General features: G+C 35.5%; 1 protein-coding gene across 1 annotated transcript in view; it reads left to right on the top strand.

The window, feature by feature from the left end:
• LOC124972246 (glycine receptor subunit alpha-2-like) overlaps positions 1-25,107 on the top strand; it is a 177,299-nt gene that overhangs the window by 82,103 nt on the left and 70,089 nt on the right. Inside the window, exon 8 of the mRNA XM_047536518.1 lies at positions 1,910-2,124. Within this exon, the coding sequence (XP_047392474.1) occupies positions 1,910-2,124 (215 nt within the window). The remainder of the gene's footprint in view (positions 1-1,909; positions 2,125-25,107) is intronic.

The following is a 25,107-nucleotide window of genomic DNA, read 5'->3' as shown; positions in this document are numbered from 1 at the left end:
GGAGAATATATCATTTTACCTTAAACATTACATATTTATCAAGCAAACAGAGCTCAAAAACTCCTCAATAGATACGATTCCTGTACCCTCTGAAATAGGTTGCTGAACACAATAGATAATTTTTCCAAAACAAGTAGACAAAGAGGGAGAATTAAAAATCTTTTGCTATTCTCTTGCAGAACATCAATCAGGTGAGTCTGAAGAAAGGTGTAGGTCAAGACCTAATTCGTGGTATAGGAAATTGAATTCTTGCCCCTTCCTGGCATCCCCTCTTGACATTGGATTCACAGATCAATTTGCATTCCCAGCCTTAGTGGAAGAAAGGGATAATAACATAGGTTTTTGTAAACCCAAAAATAAAGCTGTTGTGCTCTTTAGTCCTGGACAGTAATAGGAGTTTGAATGAAAATGAGGGTATTCTGCTGGCTCTAAAGTCATGTTTTATCAGTAATGTCAATAAGTACATGCAGGGGTAGGGTGACAGTGATAATTTGAAGTGGTAGCAACAAATAGGTATTTGGTATTGCCTGGAAGGTTATACCTGCCCAGTAAAGTTGATGGCTTTTCCTATGCACATCCTGGCCATTGATACCACAGAGACTGATCATAAAGAGGCAATCAAGAGGACCAGGTGTGGTGGCACATACCTGTAATCCCAGCATCTTGGAAGGCTGAGACAGGAGGATTGCAAGTTCAAAACCAGCCTCAGCAACTTAGTGAATCCCTAAGCAACTCAGCAAGACCCTGTCTCTAAATAAAATATAAAAAAGGGCTGGGGATGTGGCTCAGTGTTTATGTGCCCCTGGATTCAATTCCCAGTACCAAAAAAAAAAAAAAAAAAAGGCAATCAAGACATGATTGTTTATTCAGTGACTAGTCCAGGTCCTTTGCTGAGTAGAATGGTCCATGAACTCCTATTACAGAAGTCAAAAGTGACTTCCTATGAGGTAACTAAAACCTGATTCCATGGTATTCTTCCTGACCAAGAAGAATTAAACCCTATCTCTTATAATTTGTGTGGACTAAGCCAAACTAACTTCAGGGATTCTGACTCCAAGTCAATCAAAGAGGGGGAAAAGTAGAAAAAGGAAGGAAAATCTATCTCCTAATAGTATGTTGATGTTTTAATATATTTACATTAATTCTTTTTCATAAACAATGTAACACCGACAAACAGTTCCTAGGAATATTCTAAATGTCTTCAAGCAATTACCCAAAAGTCTAGGAAATTTTTACAATGATTAGGCTATACGTAATTTATAAAAATGTACATTTTTCTTTTGCCATTAATAACATAAAAATAAAACAACATTACCCTATGTAAATTTATGATTACACAAATGGTATGCCTTTACGCCATGTACAGAGAAACAACATGTATCCCATTTATTTACAATAAAAAAAAAACATAAAAATACACAGTTATTCAAATACTGTTGGGTATTCTTTTACTGCTTAGAAGGGAATGGTTTCAAACATTACATATTATATGGTATGTGTTATATATTACATATATCCTATGGGTTATATATTATGGTATAGAGTCTATATTATGTGTTACATGTTATATATTATAACCCCACACATTTTGAATATTTTATTTCCTTTGGTTGGTTTATGTCAGTCTTACAAACTCTGAAGCCCTGCCTAAAATAATCAAGCTGCAAGCACAGGTTTAAAAATTAAATGTGCCATGTGTTTTTAGTCCAGTGACTGTTTAGATCACTCCTTCTCACTATTATTTCAATTACTGGTTGAATTGGAGAGAAGTTGAATTGGTTGCATAGGGTGAACATTTTGTGCAATATTCCAAATCTGTGTGCAATATTATTTTAAAAAACAAAGTAGGATATTGGAATGGGAAAGATAAATTCAAATTAGATTTTAAATGATCACTTCCTGCTTTCAGGAAAGTTTACCTGTATCGAGGTCAAGTTTCATCTAGAACGCCAAATGGGATATTATTTGATCCAGATGTACATCCCCAGCCTGTTGATAGTCATTTTGTCCTGGGTCTCCTTTTGGATAAACATGGATGCAGCCCCTGCCAGGGTTGCACTGGGCATCACCACAGTCTTAACAATGACAACCCAGAGTTCAGGTTCCAGGGCTTCTTTGCCAAAGGTAAGACATTTCACTTAACAAGTTACCTGAGAGGTTCACCAAAGGTCTTGTGGGCTAGAGAACTTGGTGAGGACAGAAATTTTGCAATCCTATAGGACTTTTGAAAATTCAAATTCAATAAGAGAATGAGGAACTGAGTTGGAAAGTATTAAGTCTCTGAGGCGATGGGAACCCTCAAAATCAAATCAGTTAGGAACCAGAATTGAGAGAAAAGGAATGGAGAGGGGTGGTAGAAACATGGCTTACAAATTCTAAGAAGCCCTTGAGTTCATTTGACCTCAGATGTTTAAGAGCCAAGAACTGGAGTAGGATTGGTGTAACTTATGCTGTATTGTCAACTATCCATGAGCATATTATGATTCATATGCTCAGTGAAATAATTTATAGTAATAAAAGCTTGAATTAAGCTCCTAGAAATTTATACCAGAAAACCATATCAATGAGTGTGTGTGTATGTAAAACAGACATTTTTTAGCATCTCAAACAATGATCCATAAGTGGTTGTGTGATCCATTTTTATGTAAGGAGATCTTCTGTTTGTAAATGTTGCTTAAATAAGTAATGATAAATATGATACTTGTGAAATACCCTAGGATCCCTGAAGTGTGCCGATGCATGCTTTCCCCTTTTCAGAGTATGCTGAGTAACTAGCTTGAATTTTCTAGGAGCATGTGTATGATTCAGCATTCAGTGTACATTGTTTCATACTGGTTGAGTGGTCTTTCCAAAATCCAGTACCAGAAAGTAATTGAGATGTAATCCCATATCTTTGCTGGTTTGAGCTTATGTTCAGTTGTGCTGCAATTGACATGATGAGAAATGCTAGATCGTGTTACACATTATATTCTATGTTTAGAACATGAGATAACAATATGGAGGTCCATGAACATAACAGAGTTGTACTAAGAACTGGGGAAATAGTTACACAAATTATTAAGTCTCATACCTCCAAAGATAAATATTAGGTTTTATATACTCATAGAAAACCAAATAGAGCTGCCTCAGTTACTTTATCTTCTATAAAAACAAATAGTATAATGTACTTGTGTCATATGTCTACTGGAGTACAGATGTCAGAAATACTAATAACTTTTTTCAGTTACATAATCACAGATCAATTTTACCAAATAGAAATTCTAATCTACTCTCTTCTCCCTCCCAAAGAGGTTCATTTGCTTTTTTTCTTTAGCTATTAGTTACTGTCATCACTGCATTCCATGCCATTAAACTTCAGAATGCATAAACATATATTTTACAATTTAATAGACAGCCAAAGTATTAGTGACAAATTGTGAGCAGATAACGTCAAAAAAAGACATTTAGCCTCCAACTATCCATTGTTAAGAAAAGAGAGTCAATTATATTCAAAATGAAAGCTTGAGATTTTACAAATTTGTTTTTTTCAGTCTATGAAGCTATTATGATTCTGCATCAATAGTCAAAACTATTGCTAAATAAATGGTTACTGATCAGTGATCTTTTTATGTAGAGGCAATCAGGAACTCAGATAAACCCAAAGAGGGTATAATAAAAACCATTTTATACTTGGTTCTGAACTTGTAGTGGTTATCCTTTTGCCACCGACAGGTTTATCTTCCTACATGTACTTTTCTTATGCTATTATTAAACAAGGTTGGCTCTCAACTGACCGTGAGGAGATGTGACTCATATGAATGACGATAAGAAACCAAAACGAGTAAAAAGTGAGTCATGGAAAATAAAGAATTGACCATATGCTTACTTATACATACACATACATATAAATACTGATTTTAATTTATGAACACTGCAATCTCTGACCAGATGCTTTACTGTGCTAATTATACAATTGCTCCAGAGCCTACTGTAATACCCTGTACAGAGTATATATATATATGCATGCTGAACTTCAAAGGTAAGACATACTCATTATAGAAAATATAGAAAACATCATTAATGTTAACCAGCCAGTAAATAACTGTTCTTAAGACTTTGGTATGTTTAATTCTAGTTATATTTTTCTATTTTCATTTGTGGGCAAAACTGCTTACATGTACACAGAGAAAAATGAGATCAAACTTTTATATAGTTCTATATTATGTGCTATTTTCCATGGCATTAATGAAATTTTTCTTGAGCATTTTTTTTCCTTTTTGTGGTGCTAGGTATTGAACCCAGAGCCTCACACATGCTAGGCAACCACTGAGATATATCCCCAGCCCATAATTTTTTTTGCCTCAAGCTCTTATTTTTTATTAGTTCTTTTTAGTTACACATGACAGTAGAATAACAGTTTACCTGATGCATTAATCATTATTTACTATCTTAGATATTTAAAGGGATTTTTTATTTTATAAGTATGATAATTTTAAATACATTTGTATATGAATATGTCTTATTGTGCTCTAGAAGACATATGTAGGATTTAAACTTTTTAACTTCAATGGAAGAAAATGGGAACTGAGGATGATTAGAGTGAATATCTATGAGAAACTGACCAATTTGATGCATGTGCTATGTAGGCAGGAATTTTGTCTTGTTTATTGTGTTAAATTCAGTACCTAGGACAATATGTGACTTAGACTAGATGATCAATAAATCTGCATTTGTCAGATAAATAAATAAGTTCATAAATAGCCATGTTCCCCCATGTGAGACCATGTAGATGATAAAGAAACCTAAAGCAGAATTCATGGGTAAGATGTTACAGGAAAACATTATAGTTTTGATATATGGAAGGGTCTCATAGTAATATGACATATACTATAAAGAAATGGATGGGCTGGGGCTGTAGCTTAGTGGTGGAGCACTTGCCTGGCACATGTGGGGTACTGGGTTTGATCCTCAGCACCACATAAAAATCAGTAAATAATCGCATGCTGTCCATCTATAACTACAAAAAATTAATTAAAAATCATATAACTATAAACATCAATTTAAAAAAAGGAAATGGAATTTCTCTGAGGGAATAGATCTCCCTTTCCTGAAATTCTTAATCTGACACTGGGAAGTTTGGAATATATGCATCAAGATACATTTTTAAATATAGGTAGGCCTGGATTTAAGTCTTGGGACCTTTCCACTTCACTCAACTTCCCTTAGCCTGTTTCTTTATTTCTAAAATAAGATCATTATCTACCCCTTTCAAAAATTAAATAAAATAAGAAGAGGAACTACCTTTATAAACTGTTTAGCCAAGTTTTTATACATGGTAGGCACTGAACTCTTTCTGGGTATTTTTGTTGTTACTGTTCCCTGTCCATAAGGCAATAGGAAAGACTACTCTATGAGATAAGAGGTTATATTAGAATTTTTGAGAAGGGCCTTATGTTCTGAGGTTGTCCATTATTTGGATATAGTCATGCTGTCAATGAGATGTACCAAAGTTTATTATATATACTTATGTACACTATTTATGCATGTATACACACATGCATATGTTTCTAATAAGTATGCAGTCTATTGAATAGGTTAAGCTCCAGAGGGTCTGAATAAGAAATGGCCATGTTTTTCTCCATCACTGTCATTAAACATCTTCAATTGACTTGTCTTCCCTTGAGGACACTTGAGGAATCCATAGATTTCCAGTCACTATATTCCATGCCATTAGACCCCAAATCCATAAACATGTATTCTACCATAGACAGCTAAAGCACTGGTGACAAATACTTTAGGAAAATCCACTATCAGATTTTTAAGAAATCAGTCTGAAACAAAACTTCAGTCTCAGTCACTTCAATGCTCTTTCCCTCCCTTGCCCCCAGCTCAGGCCTGACCTTTGTCTTGAAGATATGCAGCAATGTAAAGTACATTGACTGTTCCTTCAGTTCCTCCCCTTGCATTTCCAATTCTTTTCTCCACTCCTGTTGCTGACTTGATCAATGATAGTGCTAAGGGTAAAGAGGATAGAACAAAGTTTCATGTAACAAGCAGTATATCCTATATAATTTCTTACTCCTAGGATCCTACTCAGGCAGGCAACCCTCCCAGTTGGTATGCTTCCAAGGTGATACATCTGGCTATCTTCCACACCATTTATTTGGCCCCACTAAGAACTTATGCACTCTTGCTTTGCTGACTGTACATATACAACTTAACCAATTGCTATTTCTTCTGCTTTCACCCCACTGTCTTGGGTGTTCCAAGTAATCTACTGTCCTCAGAATTTATCCAGATAAGAAACAAGTATTGGTGTTTGTATGTTCATATAAAACCCAAACTGCTGAGGACATAAGAGAGGATCTCCTAGGAACTCTTTTACTCTATGATCCAGGGGAAGCTTATAGGAATTTCAGAAGTTCAGCAAATATATGGCATGTAGAGGAGATGCCCAGTCGTGTCTTCTCTCACAAGAATATGGGTGAACTACCTTCTACGCTTCTAGGAAGAATGCCATAGTACTGTCAACACCCATAAATTCCACTACTTTGATTAATTCTTTTCAAATATCTAGTTTTCTGTAATAACACAGGTATTAGATGTAATGGTCTCTAGGTAGTATGTATTCCTTTCTAGGAAGTCCAGCATCCTACATTCATATGTGGAGAATCTTCTTTAACATAAGACTTTAGTAGAAATTCTGAGGCAAAAAAAAAACTTCCTATTACCATACTGTTACGTTTAGAAATAAGCATTCTTAATTTTAGACTTTTATCTCTATGAGGGCAATGACTTCACTGATTTTGATCATGTGTACCTACCTCCTACTTAGCACAAAACCTGGGTCATAGTAGGTGTTCACTAAAGTGTTCATTAGTGAAATAATGAACAGTATTAAAAATACTTATAGCCAAGTGCTATTACCAGCATTATTTAATTGGTGTTTCATTCTTCCATACAATTATTCCATTAATGCTTACTGAATGCTTTCTCTGTGCCATCCATTGAGTGAGGGATCAAAGAAATAAAACACAGTCCCTACCCTCATGGTTTGTAATCTGTTAGGCCAGAGACAGACATGTACAATGCTGATTATTTAAACAATGTGGAACATAGGGACATACCAAGGAGGATTTCTAACATATTAAGTGGAGGAGGAAGCAATAGAGGTGGGGATGGAGGGGGGAGGGAGGAGAAGAACAAGAGAAAGAGGGAGAGAGAGCAGTGTTAGGAATATGGCCTGAAGGAGAGAGTCTGAACTGAATCTATGCAGCATATTAACTAGGTAAAGGAAGAGAAGGTAAAGATCATTCCAGGCAATGATGACCTTCTACTCTTAATATTTGGACTACACTTAAAAGATTCTTTAGAAGACAATCTGAGCAGGTTTCCAGCATGATTCACAAATTTTAAACACATCTCAAGTAAGAAACTTGTATTTATTGATTCCAAGTTAGTTTCCTGCCTTTCTGCCAACCAATGCTTCTTGTGTTGTTTGTTTTCTAGAAGTTCAATTCCTTCCCTAAATACAGAGAAATCAAATACCAACACAATATCTGTTCCATAGGTAGCTTCCTGTTTGAAGCTATAAAATTGGTTTTTAAACATACACCTCTGCCAACCTCCAAGAAGCAGGTCTGCTGGCAATGTTCTAACTATGCAGAACATGAAACCCTTGGTGGCAGACTAAAGCTCGGGTGTATTGTTTTCTGACCCATAGGATGAATTGAATGGAAGGCTGTGAGATATTAGGCAGGCTTAATATCCAAACAAGGTTAAACAATTATTTTCCTTTACTTCATGTTTACTATAGTTGAATGATTTGCAGCTACTCCTAAGTGTGTCTTGAGCTCTCATTTGTGACTACAGTCTAGAAACTGCAGAGGTGACAGAAAGCATTGGTAGGAGACAACAGGGATGACCCGGGTGTGCAGGTGACTCTGAAAGATCCATAACTATCTCCTTGGAGCTAGGATACAGAAGCATTTTCTTATCTGTTATTAACCGGGATGCCCTATTTTCTACATAAGGAAATTTCCCCTTACTTTTTAGCCATCTGGTCAACTGATACCAGCTGGACCATTTAAAGCAGCTGCCAAACCCAAGACAAGCTTGGAATTTAAAACAAGACAGACCATAGTCCTGCCACATTTGGCCTTGCTTTAGTCCCCATCAGGATGCTTCTAATAGAGAATGCAGTAAGAGAAACTATGAAAGCAGTATGAACTGATACCAACAGGAGTTCTGAATAAGGATTTGTTTGGATATCTATTTTAGCTCTAAAACATAAGGATGATTGCTCTTTCTATCAGGCACACCCCCAGGTAATTAAAATGACTTTCCCAGGTAGGTCAGACTGGTATTACTAAAAGAGGTTGAAAACAATTTTGTTTTGCACATAAATGGAATTTTATGAGGTTCTTGGATAAAAGATTAAAAGGAAGAAAGCTGAGCTTCAACAAATTGATCTGTGGGTTGCTCACTTTAGCCAGATGTCTGCATATGTGGGAGACTTCATAAACTTTCCCTTCTGACATTTCCTAAGCCCCAGCAAATTGAAGAATCATTGATATAGTGAGTATGGGATAAAAATATGCAAAGAGATGACGTGTGTGAATTCTCTTGGGACAGAGGTACAGCACCATTGGCACTTTAGTTTAAGAATGTTGTTGGCAGCCTTTTGCAAGGAAGCTGACAGTGGGAGAAGTTACCCAAACTGTGCTGCTTCTTAAATCCAGTAAGTCTCATAAATCTTTGGGGAATATCATTTTGAGATTCAGGATCATTTTGAAATCTTCCTCTTCCCATTTCACTAAAATGGGTAATTCTGGCTCATACAACCTATTTTTTTTTGTAAACAACACAAAGTTAGGACAAAATGAACTACTTTGGAGCATGAAACACAATGTGAGGCACTGTGTTATATGCTCAGATTATAGATAAGAAGAAGCAGAACTTCTATCTTTAATAAGATTGACATGTACATGAAATAGGAAATTATAACTCAGTGCAGTAAGGGCAATAGGGTAGATTTTTCACAAAAATGGCTGTAATAATTTCTCTCCCTCTATTCACACCCTGGGGCAATAGGCGCCTCCAGTATTAATCTTGGTCATGTGACTTGCCTTGGATAACAGGACAATGGCAAGTGTGACAAAAACAGAAACTTGAAAAATGCTTGCATATTGGAGCTAGCTCTCTCCTGCTGCTTTTGGGATCCTGGGACCACCACTTAGCAAATAAGGTCAGATTAACCAATTGAATGATGAGAGACTGATGGCCCAATTATTTCAGTCAACAAGGTAACAATCAGCTAACCACCAAATGGGTGAGACCATCACCTGCCAATAGACCACAGCACATAAGTGAGCCCAGCCATGACCCTGTGAAACAGAAACAATCCATCCCAGTGGAACCCAGCCCAAATTATTGATCCACAGATTTGTGAACAAATAAATGGCTATTATTTTAAGCCACTAACTCTTTGGGTGGTTTGTTACAAAGCAAAAGTTAACTGATATAGATAATGATAGAGTTGGATATAAAGGGTTATGGCTACTTAAAGATGGATTCTTTGTCCAGTTGTAGAACTTCCTTGAAGCAGGAATATGAGGAAGCAATACCTGAGCTAAATTTTCTTCAAAATAGATGGGTTTTTTTTTCTTTGGAAACAAATTCCCCAACACCATTGTGTTTTTAAGGAAATGACCAATATTAAACTTCAGTTTTTATGGAACAAGTCTGTAATATGCTACACATTTAGTCTGATGATATTCTTCCTAATTATCAAACCACTCTTAAAATTTCACCTCTTCCACTTAGCTTTCTTAAATACTTGGAAATGTTTCTTCACAGTTTTCCTCAAGAAGAAACCACAGTTAGGCAATTATTGAGTGTCTACTTTTCTTCATGAAATGTCTGTCACAGTCCAGAAAGCAGCAGAATACTGATGATAAGCACATCAGTCTGAGCACTCCCTAACAATTGAGTAGTCTTTCCTTTTTTGTATATGTCCTTACACTAAATATGCATTTTTCTTTAGAGAGAATTATATGCTTGTATATACACATCGTAATACATTCATTTATCTAAAGGGCATTATGATTATGGACTAAAGAAAATACAGGTATAGCACAGTATGAAATATTAGTAAGCTTTCAGTTGATGTGTTAATTTTCTATGACTGTATAACATGCTTTATAACTTAAAACAACACTGATTGTTGTAGCTCATGTGTAGTTTATAGTTCTGTAGGTGATAAGTCTGGCACTGCATGATTGGGCTATCTACTCCTATAAAGTCAAAACCATAGTGTCAGCTGGGCTGAGTTCTCCCCTGGATGTTCAAGGGGGAAAATATGCTTCCAAAATCATTCTTGATGGCAGAATTCATCTTTTTTTCAGCTGTAGAGATGAGGCCCCCATTTTTTCTGCTCTTAGCCAGGGACTGCCTTTAGTTCCTAAAAGCTACACAACCCTTTATAGGTGGTCCCCTCAACCTTCAAGTCTGCGTTGAATCCTTCTTCTATTTAGAATCTTTGATTTCTTCTAGATTCAGATTTAAAGGGTTCATTAATTAGGCCCAGCCTCCATAACAATCTCCATATTTTAAGGTCAACTGATTCTGGATCCTAATTATATCTGCAAAACCCCTTAAGAGCAGTCACTAGATTAGTGTTTGTTTGAATAACTAACAGGAGTGTATATATCAGGGACTGAGAATATCAACAGGTGGTGGGGGATATACAAATTCTGCCTACCACAAATGATAGCCATGACTCTCTTTGGATGGTCCCCTGATTCAGTTTTGCCCTTTATATTGTATTTTCAAAACAGCAGTCCATAAAAACGTATTTAACATCTTTGTTGAATGTTCTCCCATAGATTCCCATCTCACTAAGGGCAAAAAACAGTCTTTTCCATGGTAAGCAATGCCATTCATAATCTTTCCCCTATTTCCTATTGAACTCAATTCCAACTAATCCACCCCCTTGCTCACTGCTCCAGTCACACTGACCTCCTTGCTATTTCCTGACTCTGCCAGCCACATCCTGTCATCTCTGGGACATTGCAATGGTGTTTTATGCCTGCAGTGATCTGCTCCCACATATTTACATCACTAACTTCTCTGCCTTCTCCAAATTTTTATTCAATCTCACCATCTCAATTAAGGCTGTTTTTTCTATTACCTTCCCTAGCTAGGACCTCATCAACACCCTGATGTAACTCAACTTTTGGGGTCTTTGTCATTTGTTTGTTTACCCATATCATTTACCACCTTATAATAACACCATGATTTATATAAAACCCTATTATGGATTATGTTTATTGAACATTGTTTGTTTCCCTTAGCATGACTATAAGCTACATGAAGGCAAGAATTTAATCTGGCATGCTTGTTATAACAGTACCTAGCCCATAGTATATGTTCAATAAGTATTTGTTGATTAAATGAGTGAATAAACATACTTCTCTATAGTTTAATCATTGACCACTATCCATATAATCTTCTCTAGGAAATGCAAGAAATAAGAGAATCCACGAAGAATGAGGGGCCTATTTTTCCTTAATCAACTATTCTTTATCATGGAGAATCTTGGTTTTGTACAGTATGTTATTTGAATATAGTAACAACTTTATAAAGTTTCACTTCTCTGATAGTACTGTTATATCTTATTTTCTTTGATAGATATTTTTATAGAGTATTTTAAGCAAAGAAATAATAATGATAAAATAAAATAATGGTTTAGATAAGAGGGCATCCAGATAGGCTATTTTTATCTCAGCTTTGCTTCCTCAGCACTGTCACAACTGATTTGGAGGTTTCTCAGTGTGCTGATGCAAGCACCCATTATCCTTTCTTGCTTTTCCAGTGTGTTTGGATACAGCTTATCCTTTGAATTCTGATGAAGGTGTCCAGAGGCCTTCTCATCTGGGCTATCTTCAGCAGCTTTGGGCCCTTTAGGATGCAGCCCTGTATTCTTCCACAGGAGCCCAGTAGTCAGAAATTTAGCACCCTTTTCTTTACCTAGAAAAAACTGAGTGTGTTCTTTGTTTTTCTCTGACTTTAAGGTATCATTAAGAATTGCCTATACATTTGAACCTAAGAATTGCTTTAGACTTCATCTAGGATTTAAGGGGTCATGAACTCCAACCTGAAGCTAACTGTATGATATGCCTAAAGCATCATATTCCAAGTTTCACCTAAAAGAAACTCCACAACAAAAACAAAACTGAGGGTGGGTGGGAAGACTCATATTTGCATTTCAAAGATGACTATACCCTAAAGAAACTGGAATATCAAAATATTTTCCACATTCCACATGAACTGGTCTCATAAAATCTTAGACTTTTGTGTGGTTACCAGAAGGAACCTCAGTAATCCTGTTAGAGATGGAAAAGCTACGGACAATGAGGAGGAATTAATTTTCTACTTTGCAAGATCCACTTGAAATAGATGCCACTTCTTACATGAGGCCCTAGTGGATTGCCATCAAATGTAAATGACCTCTTCCTTGCTTCCAAGGCACTTTTTGTTTTATTTTAATCATTGCATCTTGATTTGTAGCATAATGATCAGAGTCCATATGTACTTCAAGTATATTATAAATTACTTGCAGATAAGGTCATGTTTTGTTCAACTCTACATGACCCAAGTGACTTACACAGAAGAGACCCCTGTTAGTTATTGTTGAAGTACAGTAAGAGGAGAGTGGTCAGTAGTTCCTCATACTCAGAGTGAGAATTAGGGCTGGGGTTTAACTGGCTTGCTAAGGAAGGGTCGCTATTGCAGGGGTCTCAGCAGAGATTATAAAGCTTTTCCAAACCCCATCACAAGAAAATTAAATCAAACTATCTAGGAGGATGGTCTAGGCATCATCATTTTTTAAAACCTTCTAGGTGATTCTATTGTATAACCAGGGTTGAGAACTGTGGTTCTGTATTTTGTTGTCCAAGCAAGAGTTTTCACTGTGCTTATTATGCACCAGGTTATACATTCATTTGAACTCCACATAAACAGTATGAAGTAGGTACTATTATTATCTATGCTTTATAGATGAGTATACTAAAGTACAGATGGATTAAATAATTTGCTGAAGGATAAACAGAACTAGACCTTGAACCCAAGCAGTCTGGCACCAAGTTGGTATATTGATCACTGTGCCACATCACCTTTCAGAGTTAATGATTATTGACTCCTTCTTCATGCTTTTCACTGTGCAAAACCCTTCACGTGATTACCTCACAGGAAACAGAAAGGAAGTACTATTTTGCAATACCAGTTCATCAGCAGAGAAACTCAAGCATAAAGAAATTAAGCGATTTGCCTACAGTTATGTTTCTCATGAGTGAAGAACCAAGATTCAATTCGTTAGTTCATTTAAATTCTCTCAAAGGAAGAAATAAAAATTTTAAGTTCCATCACATTGTCCCTACCATGTTATTGAGAGGTGGAAGCTCTTGACTGTGAAATGTATTTTCTAGGCTCTGAAATTCCTAAATATATTGGCTGTGTATATTGCATTCACTGTATATTATATGTAGTTGTCATCTTCATTCATCATTTTGATGAATGAAGAAAATGCATGCCTGATTGACCTTCCTCTTTCGTATTAACAATACCTTGTAATGGCTCCTGAGGCTTCCACTAAATACTCTCAATTTGTTGACAAACAAATTCTTCTTCAGCAGATTTTCTAACTTAACCCTGTTGCAGTTTATTTCCTCATTCATTGCCCTTTTAACCATCATTTTCATCAATTCACACCATATGTGTTTGTGTAGAGTCCAAACATGTATATCATCCACCATTTAGTGGCAACTGAAAGGTTGAAGGAAAGTAGATTGAATGATCAACAATAAAATGCTTAAATATATTGTGGCCTATTCATACAACAAAATGCAAGATAGAAATTAAAATGGAAAAATTATAGTCACACATAACAACAGAAATGAATCAATCTAATGGTAAGGAAAAATTATCAAGCACAAAAGAACATGCTCATGAATACTTTAAAAAAGCAAGCAAAATTAATCTGTTGTGTTTGAACCAGAATTATGGCTGGATTTGGGAAGTAAGAAAAGTAATGATAGGCTCATGATGGGGGAATATATGTTCTTGACCTGAGTTGTGGCTACCTACATGTGTTCATTTTGTGATAATTCACTGAATTGTACACTTGTAATCTGGTTAAATTTCAACATTTCAATAGAGGAGCTATAAAACTTTGCAATAATAGTTTTTAAAAACAGAACACACACACACTTTAGGAATTTTCCTTTCCTTCCTTTTTCACAATAAAAATAAGTAGATGTTTATTGGTGCTAGCTGCCAACCATGCTTCTAAGTACTTTTAATTCATGTTATTTAATCATCTTGACACTATGAAATAGATATTACTGGTACCATTTTCTAGACAAGTAAATTGAGTCTAGGTAAATAATAAGTACAAAAGTCAGAATTTAAACTTAATTGAATCCTAAACCCTAATGTTTTTTCTTACTATACTATTATACTCATTTTATACTCACTATTGTCCCTTCAAACTTTAAAATGCACATCCTTCATGTTGGCTGCAGTTTAGACACTTAAGGATTGATTGATGGAACTGGAGGGATTTGGTAACCTAGAGATTCCTTCCATATTCTTAAATTATAGTTTGTTATTTAAAATGATCACAGCGAACCATCCATTCCATGCTGAATTCTCCCTGGAACAACCCAACCTGTTATCTTTAGCTTTCAACTGCAGTTTTGTGCTCAATTCCTGAACAACTCTTTCTTATACAAAGAGTAATTAACAACTTTCTAATATTGGAGAGAATCTGAAGGTAATAGGTAGAAGATATTAAATAGAGTTGTCATCTAATAAAGTTTTCTGCCCTATATAACCTTAAGTAAAAGAGCCCTAGAAAAGGAATTAAATTTTATAATTGGCTCATAAAAGACCATCCTTTTTTACCCATGAACTTTGTTGGTTCCAAATCATATGCATGCATTTCTCCTTTTGTAGATCTCCATAGAAAGTATTCTCTGTAGATATGGAAATAATAGAGATTGTAGGATTAGTCTAAAATAATTTTCACATCCAGAATTATGAAGTGATCATACATGTAACACTCCAAACTTTCCAGTGTAGTATGGAGGATGGGGCTGGTTTGACAGGCCAAGCCATAAATTCATTGTAGGACACACTAATGTCCAGGCATGTTGGGGGATTGCTTGTTGGTCCTGCTGGAATGATTATTTATCTGAAGGCAAAGATGACTCCTTTACTTATTTGTCCAGTTTAATATTTACAGTATATCTAGGATTCTAGGATATACTTTTTCATATTTTCCATATCTCTGAGTTTGGGTTGTATCTTAAAATAGAAGGCAAATTAGAGTTTAATCAGAGATTTTTTTTCTTGATTGTATATAAACTAATGGTACACCTTATAATCACTGGCATCATAGGTTTAATGAACTTCTATACCAAACTTCTAGAGCTAGCCATTGTGCTTTGTACAGGGCAGACAGAAGTGGGTAAAATAGACATGTTCCCAGCCCTAAGAGAACTCACATACCATTGGAGAAACAAATATTGAGCATTGAATAGTAATTATTATAAAGGTGCACTTATACATTGCTGATGGGACTGCAAATTGGTGCAGGTACTCTGGATAGTAGTATGGAGATTCCTCAGAAAACTTGGAATAGAACCACCATTTTACCCAATTATCCCACTCCTCACTTTATAGCCAAAGGACTTAATCAGCATACTATGGTGACAGAGCCATATCAATATTTATAGCAGCTCAGTTCACAATAGTTAAACTATGGAACCAGCTTAGGTGTCCTTAAATGGATGAATGGATAAAGAAAATGAGATACACACACACACACACACACACACACACACACAATGGAATGGAATATTACTCAGCCATAAAGAGAAGTGAAATTATAGCATTTCCCTGTAAATGGGTAGATCTGAAGATTATCATGCTAAGTGAAACACGCCAATCACCCAAATGCAAAGGCCAAATGTTCTCTCTGATACGTAAGATGCTAACTTACAATAAGAGCGGGGTGGGTAGGAAAGAATAGAAAGTCATTGGATTAGACAAAGGAGAATGAAGGGAAGGGAGGGGGAATGGGAATAGGAAAGACAGTAGAATGAATTAGACATTACTTTCCTCTGTGTATACATGAATTCACAACGAGTGTTACTCCACATCATGTACAACCAGAAGAATGTGAGGTAATACTCTATCTATGTATAATATGTCAAAATACATTCTACTGTCATGTATAACTAATAAGAAAATATTTAAAAAGTAACTGAGTGCCATGAGCAAAATCAACAACAAAATTGGCTGCTGTGCAGGGGTCAGAAAAGACTTTTCCCATGGGTTGAGTAAAAGGCACCCAGATAATGGTAGCAGAAGATGATCCAAGAGAGGGAAACAGCTGGTTAATAAATTCAAAGTTGGAATGACCCAGTAAACTTAGGAAATTGGATTGTAAGAAAATGTGTCAGGAATGTAGAAGACAAATGAAGTGGCCAACAGGTCACAGAGGATCTTGTAGGCCCTGGGAGGAAGTTTGAGTTTTCTCATTATGGGAACACAACATAATCCAATTTATCTTTTCAAAAAGGTCACAGTAACTGCTTTGTGGAATAAGATTGGACAGGGGCTGGGTGATACAGGAGACTACTTGGGACAATACAGCAAAAACAAGGAGTGATAGCTTGCATATGGTATTGGCTGTGGGAATGGAGAGTAAAGGATAGATTTGAGACTGATTTTGGGGGTAGACATAATGGAATATAGTGATTGATTATATTGAAAGTTTTGTGTAGACAGAAATTTAGCCAAAGTCAACTACTGAAGGAAAAATCACCCTAAGGGAAGAAAAGATGAAGGCCCATAGGCTGGATTCACAGACACCACCTCAAGGTTGAAAGAAATAAGTACTAGGAATGGGAAGGTGTGAGGAAGAATGGAAAGCCTCCTCCTCAAAGCACTGGGAGCAGAAAAGACACTGATTTGTAATTTATATATCAAAGGGCAGTGAAGCATGGTGATGAAGCATGCTTCCCCATTCAGGGATACTATTGAAGCACAAAGATTGAGTGACACCCATCTGAACCACAAAAGTAAAGGGAAAGTATATTGCTTTTGGTTTGCATCAACAGGAAACTGTAACTGTTACCTCACCTTTTTGACCCCACCAACCTAACCATCAGCCCTTAGCAGAAAACCCACCAAGGTTTTTTCAGTTGGGATGTTCAGACCATTTACATTTAATATGATTATTGATATAATTACATTTAAATCTGCCACTTGTCTTTTTTCCCCATCTGTTCTTTGTAACTTTTTTCCTTTTTTGGCCCTTCCTTTGGATATCATGCTTTTTATTATTGCAAGTATCCTTTGTTGACTTATTGTACATAACTACTTTTGTGATTGCTTTAGGGTGTATAATATATATCTTTTAATGTACAATAATCTACCTTCAACTGATATTATATCCCTTCCCATACAGTGTAAGAACCCTACAAAGCAGACAGAGGATGCAAGGGTAAAAGAGGACAGACTTCTCTCATCAAGTTCTTTTTTAAGGGCACCTCATCTCATTCCTGAGGGTTCTGCCTTCACAACTCAGTCACCTCCCAAAGGACTCACCTCACAATATCATTGCATTGGGGATTAAATTTCAACATGGATTTTGAAGGGGACAAAAACATTTAAATCACAGAATTCTGTAATGTTTCATTTTAGTTTCTGTTGTCTGATTTTCAAATATTTTCTTCCACAATGTCTAATCTGTGATTAACTTCAATCCAATGTGGATTTCATTTCAGACATACTTTTTATCTCTAGAAGTCTGATTTGGGACTTTGTTTTCCATGTTTCCTTTTAACATGTTCAGTCTTTTCCCTAGATTTCTATACAAAAATAATATGATGAGTTTTAATGTCCTTTTCTGCTTTACATGTGCCAGTCCTGGGTTGGCTTCAATTGTTTTCATTTTAATCTTAATTTCATGTATTAATTTATTGCTTTTTTGTGTGCCTGGTAAATTTTTATTACATTCTAGATACTATGATTTTTACCTTATTAGGTATTGGATTTTTATTTGAATAAAAGTTATTGAAATGCCCTGAGATCCAGTTAAGTAATCTAATCCTTTTTGTCTTGTCATTAAGATTTGTTATGTGGGTAAGAACCTTTATAAAACTATTTAATGTCCTACAACTGATCAGGTTTACCAATATGGCTTATGGAAACAAGCACTATCTTCAGCACTGTGAGAATTCCAAGTACTTTATTCTACATTTTGGTGATTTTCTCTGACCTTTTTTCGCATGCTCTTAGTACTTTCCTGACTACACCAGAGGAGCCCCATGCAGACCTCTGAAGTTCTGGCTCTTTCTACAATTCTCTCTATTCTGATACTCTGCCCTGTGAACTCTAGCTTTCGTGGATTCCCCAGGCCTTTGGTCAATCTCTTCAATTGTGGGAGTTGGTTGGACTGTGTTTAGTGTACTCCTCCTTGCATCATGATCTGGAAACTCTCAAGACAGTGAGCTGGAACAATAGCAGCACTAATGCCATTTGTTTCCCATTATTCAGGGATCACTCTTTTTTGCCTAATGTCTAGTGCCTTGAAAATCAGTTTTCCCCATATCTTTCATCCAGAAATTTTTTGTTATTGTTGTTTGCTTTTTGGTGTTGTTGATTCATGATGAAGGATAAATCTTATCCTTGTTACTTCATCTTGACCCTAAGTAGAAGTCACTACCATGGTTTTGGATATTTGATTTATTTTTAAACTTGACATAGAATGTAAACAAATTGAATGTGACCATTTAGATAATTGAAATAATTATCAGAACTGACATTAGCTTATAAATGCCAAGAGTACAGTTGCTCTAATAAAGGAAGACTGCATTTATTAAATATATAGTCTGTGGACTTTGAGACTAAGAAATGTTTTATAAAGGAATCAATAATTGGTATATATAGACATGAATATTAATATCCTAATAGGAAAATTAGGTTTGCTCTAAAAATGTTTCAGGAAAAGATTTACTTTGACATGATATGTCCCAACTTATTTAGGCTTACAATTGCTAATTCTTCTTTTTTATTATACACTATGGACTTCCTGGGGGGAGGTGACAACTCTTGTTTACTTGTCAATTTTTCTTAAAGGTTCATGTTTGCCCCCCTAGATGCTGTCATTAAATCACACAGTTATTCACTTTAATTCAATAAGTGTTCAAGGTACACCTCATATGTTATACACAAGTAGGTCAAAATGATAGAAACATAGTTCTTTTACCATGAGGAATTTAAGACCTAGTACAAGAGTCAGCACACATCATCTGCAAAGAGACAGATATTAAATATTTTAGACTTGCAAGTCATAAGGTCTCTGTCATAACTACTCATCTCTGTAGTTGTTACACAAAGGCAGCTACAGACAATATGTAAATAAATAAGCATGGGGCATTCCAATAAAAATTGATTTAATAGGAACAGAGAAGTACAAACATAGCAATATATGAAATAAATGTTACAGATCAAAGAAGGAAAATTAATATGTTAATACTTGGTTTGTAACTATAATGAGTGGTTTAATTGAGGCAGCAATATTTGAGTTGATGTATTAAGATTAGATAGATTTACCCTAAGCAGGAATGATAGGGGGAAACCTGAAATAAATAACAGAGATGAGTAAGCACTGACTATTTGGGCAAAGAAAAAAAGTAGGTCTGTTATGCTAGAATGCTGATTATACTCAGGAGTAAAGTAGAAAAATAAGGAAATGTAAGGAAATTTTTCAGCCCAGAGAGAAATAATGTCTTCCTCCTGTAGACCTATTAAGTTCTTTTTGGGCACTTATCCCATTCTGCCTTATATTATTCTTATTTTTGTACTTCTCTTTGTTCCTCTACTAGATAATCCTCACCTTTGGAGCAGTGATTATATAGCATTAATCTCTGAATTCCCACTGTTTCTAGCAGAGATGGAACCCAGAAGCACAAAAAAATAATTAAAGGGTTAATAAATGAAACCATCTACTTCAGTCCAAATCAGCTGGACATACCAAATAAACACTGAGGCCCTATAGAAATGATTTAAAGATTAGCCCACTGATAAGGAGTGGAAATGTTCTCTCCTTTCAACATTAGCAACTTTATTTTTCAACAAAGCTTTTGGTAAGAGATCTCACAATTGCACTTAGGTTAATTCCTTTAATTCCCCCATCATTTAGATTTGACCATAATTAGTAGTCACTTGAATACAGCTTTTAAGTTGAAATTCTACACAGTCTATTTCAAGGAGAAAATCCATACAGATAAGTACTGGGGTCTTATTTTTTAATCAAAAGGTTAATTAAGTGAATCAATCTTTATGTTTGAATACATTTTTGCATGGAATTTGGAATAAATAATTTAAATGGGTTAAATCAAACCAGTGTGATATTAAAATGAATATTAAAGCTTAGGAAATGAGTTAAAAGATTATGTGTTCTATTAATTATGTAGCAGAAGACAAAACTGCCTATGGCAAGTTTAACCTGAGAAGACAGGGAAACTGATAAAGATTCTCAAATCCTCCTGGAATCACTAGTACCTCCATAGACATCTTTTTGTAAAATGTATGGTGTTTCACAAAGACATAGTTTCTAAGCAATTCATTAAAGAAAAACACCAAATGGTTAGTATTTAATTGAATATCTTGAATTACAATGAGAGCAAATAACTGCAGCATTACAAATAAGGTCTGTCATGTCCACTGAGAAAATGAAGATAGACAGCAAAAATGGAATTTGACTACACAAGTGTGGCAGACAGAAGAGAGGATGATCATTTAGTGAGAGTTTTATAGGGGCAAATAGTGACACCATCCATCAGTAGGATCTGTTTATATAACACCTGTGTGTCTGTGAGACTATGTAGGTGGTAGTTTATGAGCAGTAATGTTCTTTTGTTAGTAAATGTCACCAAATAAGCAAATAAGGGAAATGTGAAGGCTGAAGACTGTGTCACTGTTTAGAATAAAATGGGTTATATAATAAGGATATAAGATAGAATTAAAAATATGAAAAAGCAAGGCAATTTCTGCCATGTTTTTTAGGGGTCTCCAGAGAAGGGTTAACTTGTTCTTTATGTGAATTAGTTAGGTCATGTGAGATGTGCATCTCCTGTTATTTCTATTGTAAATAACTAATAGAGAGTACTTTTGAGTCTCCCATTCCCATATTATGGAAAACATATAAGTTTGAATTGAAAGTAAGATTTTCTCCCTCATGCTCAAATAGAATCACTGCTCCTGGTCTTCTTGGTTTAACAGGGATTGAATCAAACAAAATCAAAAAGATGATAGTGGCATATATGTCAAAGGAACACAGGAGCTGAATGTGTTCCCAGTCACTGAAACTGGAACTATTAAAATAACAAATAAAGTAGTTTGGGATTATAACCCATATTATAAAATAAATATCCATGAACCCCATACTTATACAAATAAATGAAATAATTGGGGAGAATAACACATCGCATGTAGAAGAATTCCAAATAGTTTATGTAGACATTCTTACCCCAAGGAGATAAAGCACAACTCCCCACTACTTAAGCGAGGGCCTCACCTAATGACTCCCCTCCAAAGAGTAAACTATGGAAAGGGGAAGAAAAAGTAACTCTATAGTGGGAAAACCTGACAAACACTACCTCATCCAGGGGATCAAGGTCAACACCAACAGTGATATGTTGATAATATGACCCTTGATACAATGTAATGACAATGGCACTTTACCTCTATGGTCTTCCTCCCCCAAACCAATAATCTCAGTTTGGTCATGAGAAAAACATTAAACAGTCCCCTGTTGAGAGGTATTATTCAAAACACCTGAGAAGTACTCCTCAAAATTGTCAAGCACATCAAAAATAAAGACACTCTGAGAAACTGTCACAGCCAAAAGGAACCTAAGAAGACATAATGACTGCTGGTAATATGGTAACCTGGATGGGATCCTTGAACAACAGAATAATAAGCCCAGACTGCATCCCCTGTTCATCCTGAAAAAGTCAATACTATCAAGTGGGGAATCTGGCTGCCCAGATTCCCATCATGTGAATGGTGGGAAACTATGGAGGAGGTAGAGTGAGAAAGAGAAGGGCAGCTCTCATCCAACACAGGTACAGGGATGACCAAAAAGTATCCAAGATGGGGGTGGGGATTAATATAAAACAAACATTTAGTCTTTATGAAAATGTAAAAACCCCAAATCCCTTATTCACACTTCTGAAATCCCCAAATCTCTAAAAACCAAAGGGTTTTCCATAGCTTATTTGGCAGTAAAACCTGTTCTGAGCTGATGAGAGGCTAATTATAGGTTCCACATATCCCATTTAGTGTGAATATTCATGCTGTTTTCCAAAGAAATATTAATGTACTTGATTACGGGGTCTTCCCCAAGCCCCACTAGGAATAAGCAATATGTGATAAATTGTATATGTTATAATATTACCTTAATAAAATCTGAAAAATTCTGAATTATAGTGCACAATTGCTCCCATGAGTTTCATATAAGGAATACATTTATAATAGTGCATACATTCAAGTACATAAATGTCAATTTTTATGTAACTCTGAAAACAAGAATTAAAAAAATTGGGGCTGGGGTTGTGCTCAGTGGTAGAGCGCTTGCCTAGCATGTGTTATTCACTGGGTTTGATCCTCAGCACCACATATAAATAAATAAATAAAATAAAGGTATTATGTGTAACTACAACTAAAATAAACATTTAAAAAAGAATTTAAAAAATTAAAACTATAAATGAAAACAAAGGAAAAAAATCTTTAAAACATTGGAAGAAAAATACATAATTTCTATGCTCGCTTGGGGATGATAAGCTAACTCTATTAATAATATATTTTAAATAATGTCTATAGTCTTCAAATATCTTTTATGTTCTTTATATTTTTAACCATCAAAACAAGTCTTGGACATAGCAAAGCAAATACTATTATCACTTTATGGATAAGAGAGGAGTACCTAGAGAAAGTTTTACCAAAGAAAGAATTGAATATCAGTGTCACTTCACTACTCTTGAACTCTGCCACCTTGAACTCTTCCATCTGTATCTCAGAGGAAAGGAAGTTATTGAATTAGAATTTTCAGCATTTATATAAAAGCATAAGGAAGCTACTTAATGTGTGGTTTCTTTGATGTTTGGAGGAATATGAAAAGGAAGGCTTATCAAAGATCCATTGGAAGGTGGTAGTGAGAGGATAAAGTAAACCTGGACTGGATATAGAGGAAATAGCACAACACAGCTCCAAAATCTAAAGTACTAACTTTAACCTATCTTCAAAGAAACCAGATAATTTTACTATATTTTTCTTTGCCTCTACAACTAATATTTTTCAAGAAACAGATTTTTATCTCCCCTTATAATTTATATGAAAGTTTCAAAATGTTATTTCATTCAAAACATAAACATGTAGTCATTAACTGATGAATAATTTACCAACAACCAATGATTTCTATTCCTGTTGAGTTTGAATACCTTCCTTTTAATATCAGAACATACCATGTGTCCCAGATGAAAGAAATTTTATGTTTAGTATCAACATTCAAAATATGATTTCAAATGCAAAATATCATGTGAATTGATAATTAGCAGCATAAAACTGGGAGGTATAATATTCATTCATTCTACACACACTGGTGGAAATATGGATTCCTAGGAATGTCTAAATCCCTCCATGTTGCAGTCCATTTTTGTTGTAACTAATAATAAAATCTACAAATGTTAACAAACATTTGACAGAATAATGGAATTTGAAGAAATATTCCATATACAATCAGAAGACCATATTCTGCTTAGAATAATACCTCTCAGAAAGTAGGCACTCAATAAACATTTGTAGAATGAATAAACAGATGCTAATACAGTTCTCTGCAATAGATAAATTATCCAGGGTTCAGACATCCTTGTATCTGAGTTCCTGTTTTAGTCAGCTTTTTTGCCACTGTGACCAAAAGACCTCACAAGAACAATTAGAGGAGGAAAAGTTTATTTGGGGCTCACAGTTTCAGAGGTCTCAGTCCATAGATGGCCAACTATATTCCTCAGGGCCTGAGGCAAAATATCATGGTGGGAGTGTGTGGTAGAGGAAAGCAGCTTAGAATATGATGATCAGGAACAGGGTGTGGGTGGGAGAGAGGTAGAAAAAAAAGATGAGAACATGCTCCAGTCTTCAAGGGCAAAACATATACTCCAAAGGAATGCCACCAATGACCCACCTTCTTCAGTCACACTCTATCTGCCTACAGTTATTACCCAGTTAATCCCTATCAGAGGATCAATGCACTAATTAGGTTAAGACTCTCATAATCCAATCATTTCACCTCTAAACTCTCTTGCATTGTTTCACACATAAGCTTTTGGGAGACACCTAGTATCTAAACCATAATAGTTCCTTATTGGCTATAAGTGCCCTTAGTCAAGCTAGTTGTTATAATAATTACCTCTTAAAGCTGCTATGGAGTCTTAAATGATATGTTTTATATGTAAAGTTTTGCGTGATGTCTTTTATAAGAGGTAATTCCCTTCTCTCTCCTCCAAATTCCTTCCAATCTTCTTTGGGAGTCATCCAAAACTTTCTTTCCCAGGAGATTCTTAATGGAAACCACATCCCTGATTCTGAGAAATAGGAAACTGTAGACCACATATGCTAGGAGGGCAAAGACCCACTGTGTTGCCAATATAGCATGGAGCTTGGTATAAATCAGGTTCTCAATATATATTTGTCAAATGAGTAACTAGAGGAAGATTGAGAATTTCCTGTTGAAGGAGATCCCACATCAGAGGCAAGGAAATCTCCAATAACTAATTAATTAAAATAAACAACTTAATGCTCCTAGAAAAAAAAAATCCTCCTGACCTGCAATTTATGTTTTTCTCCACCCAGGGACAATTCTTCCCTATTTCAGTGTCAGTGTGGGAGCCCCAAGGACAACTGTCAAAGCCAGCTCCTCAGTTCTGGGCCCCTGTGTCTGTCTATGATTTCTACTCCTTAAATGCTGTCCAGCATTAATAATTCTGAGCCTTGCAT

Source organism: Sciurus carolinensis, chromosome X (assembly GCF_902686445.1).
Source record: "Sciurus carolinensis chromosome X, mSciCar1.2, whole genome shotgun sequence".
Taxonomy (NCBI): domain Eukaryota; kingdom Metazoa; phylum Chordata; class Mammalia; order Rodentia; family Sciuridae; genus Sciurus; species Sciurus carolinensis.
This window is presented reverse-complemented; position numbering and strand designations above follow the sequence as displayed.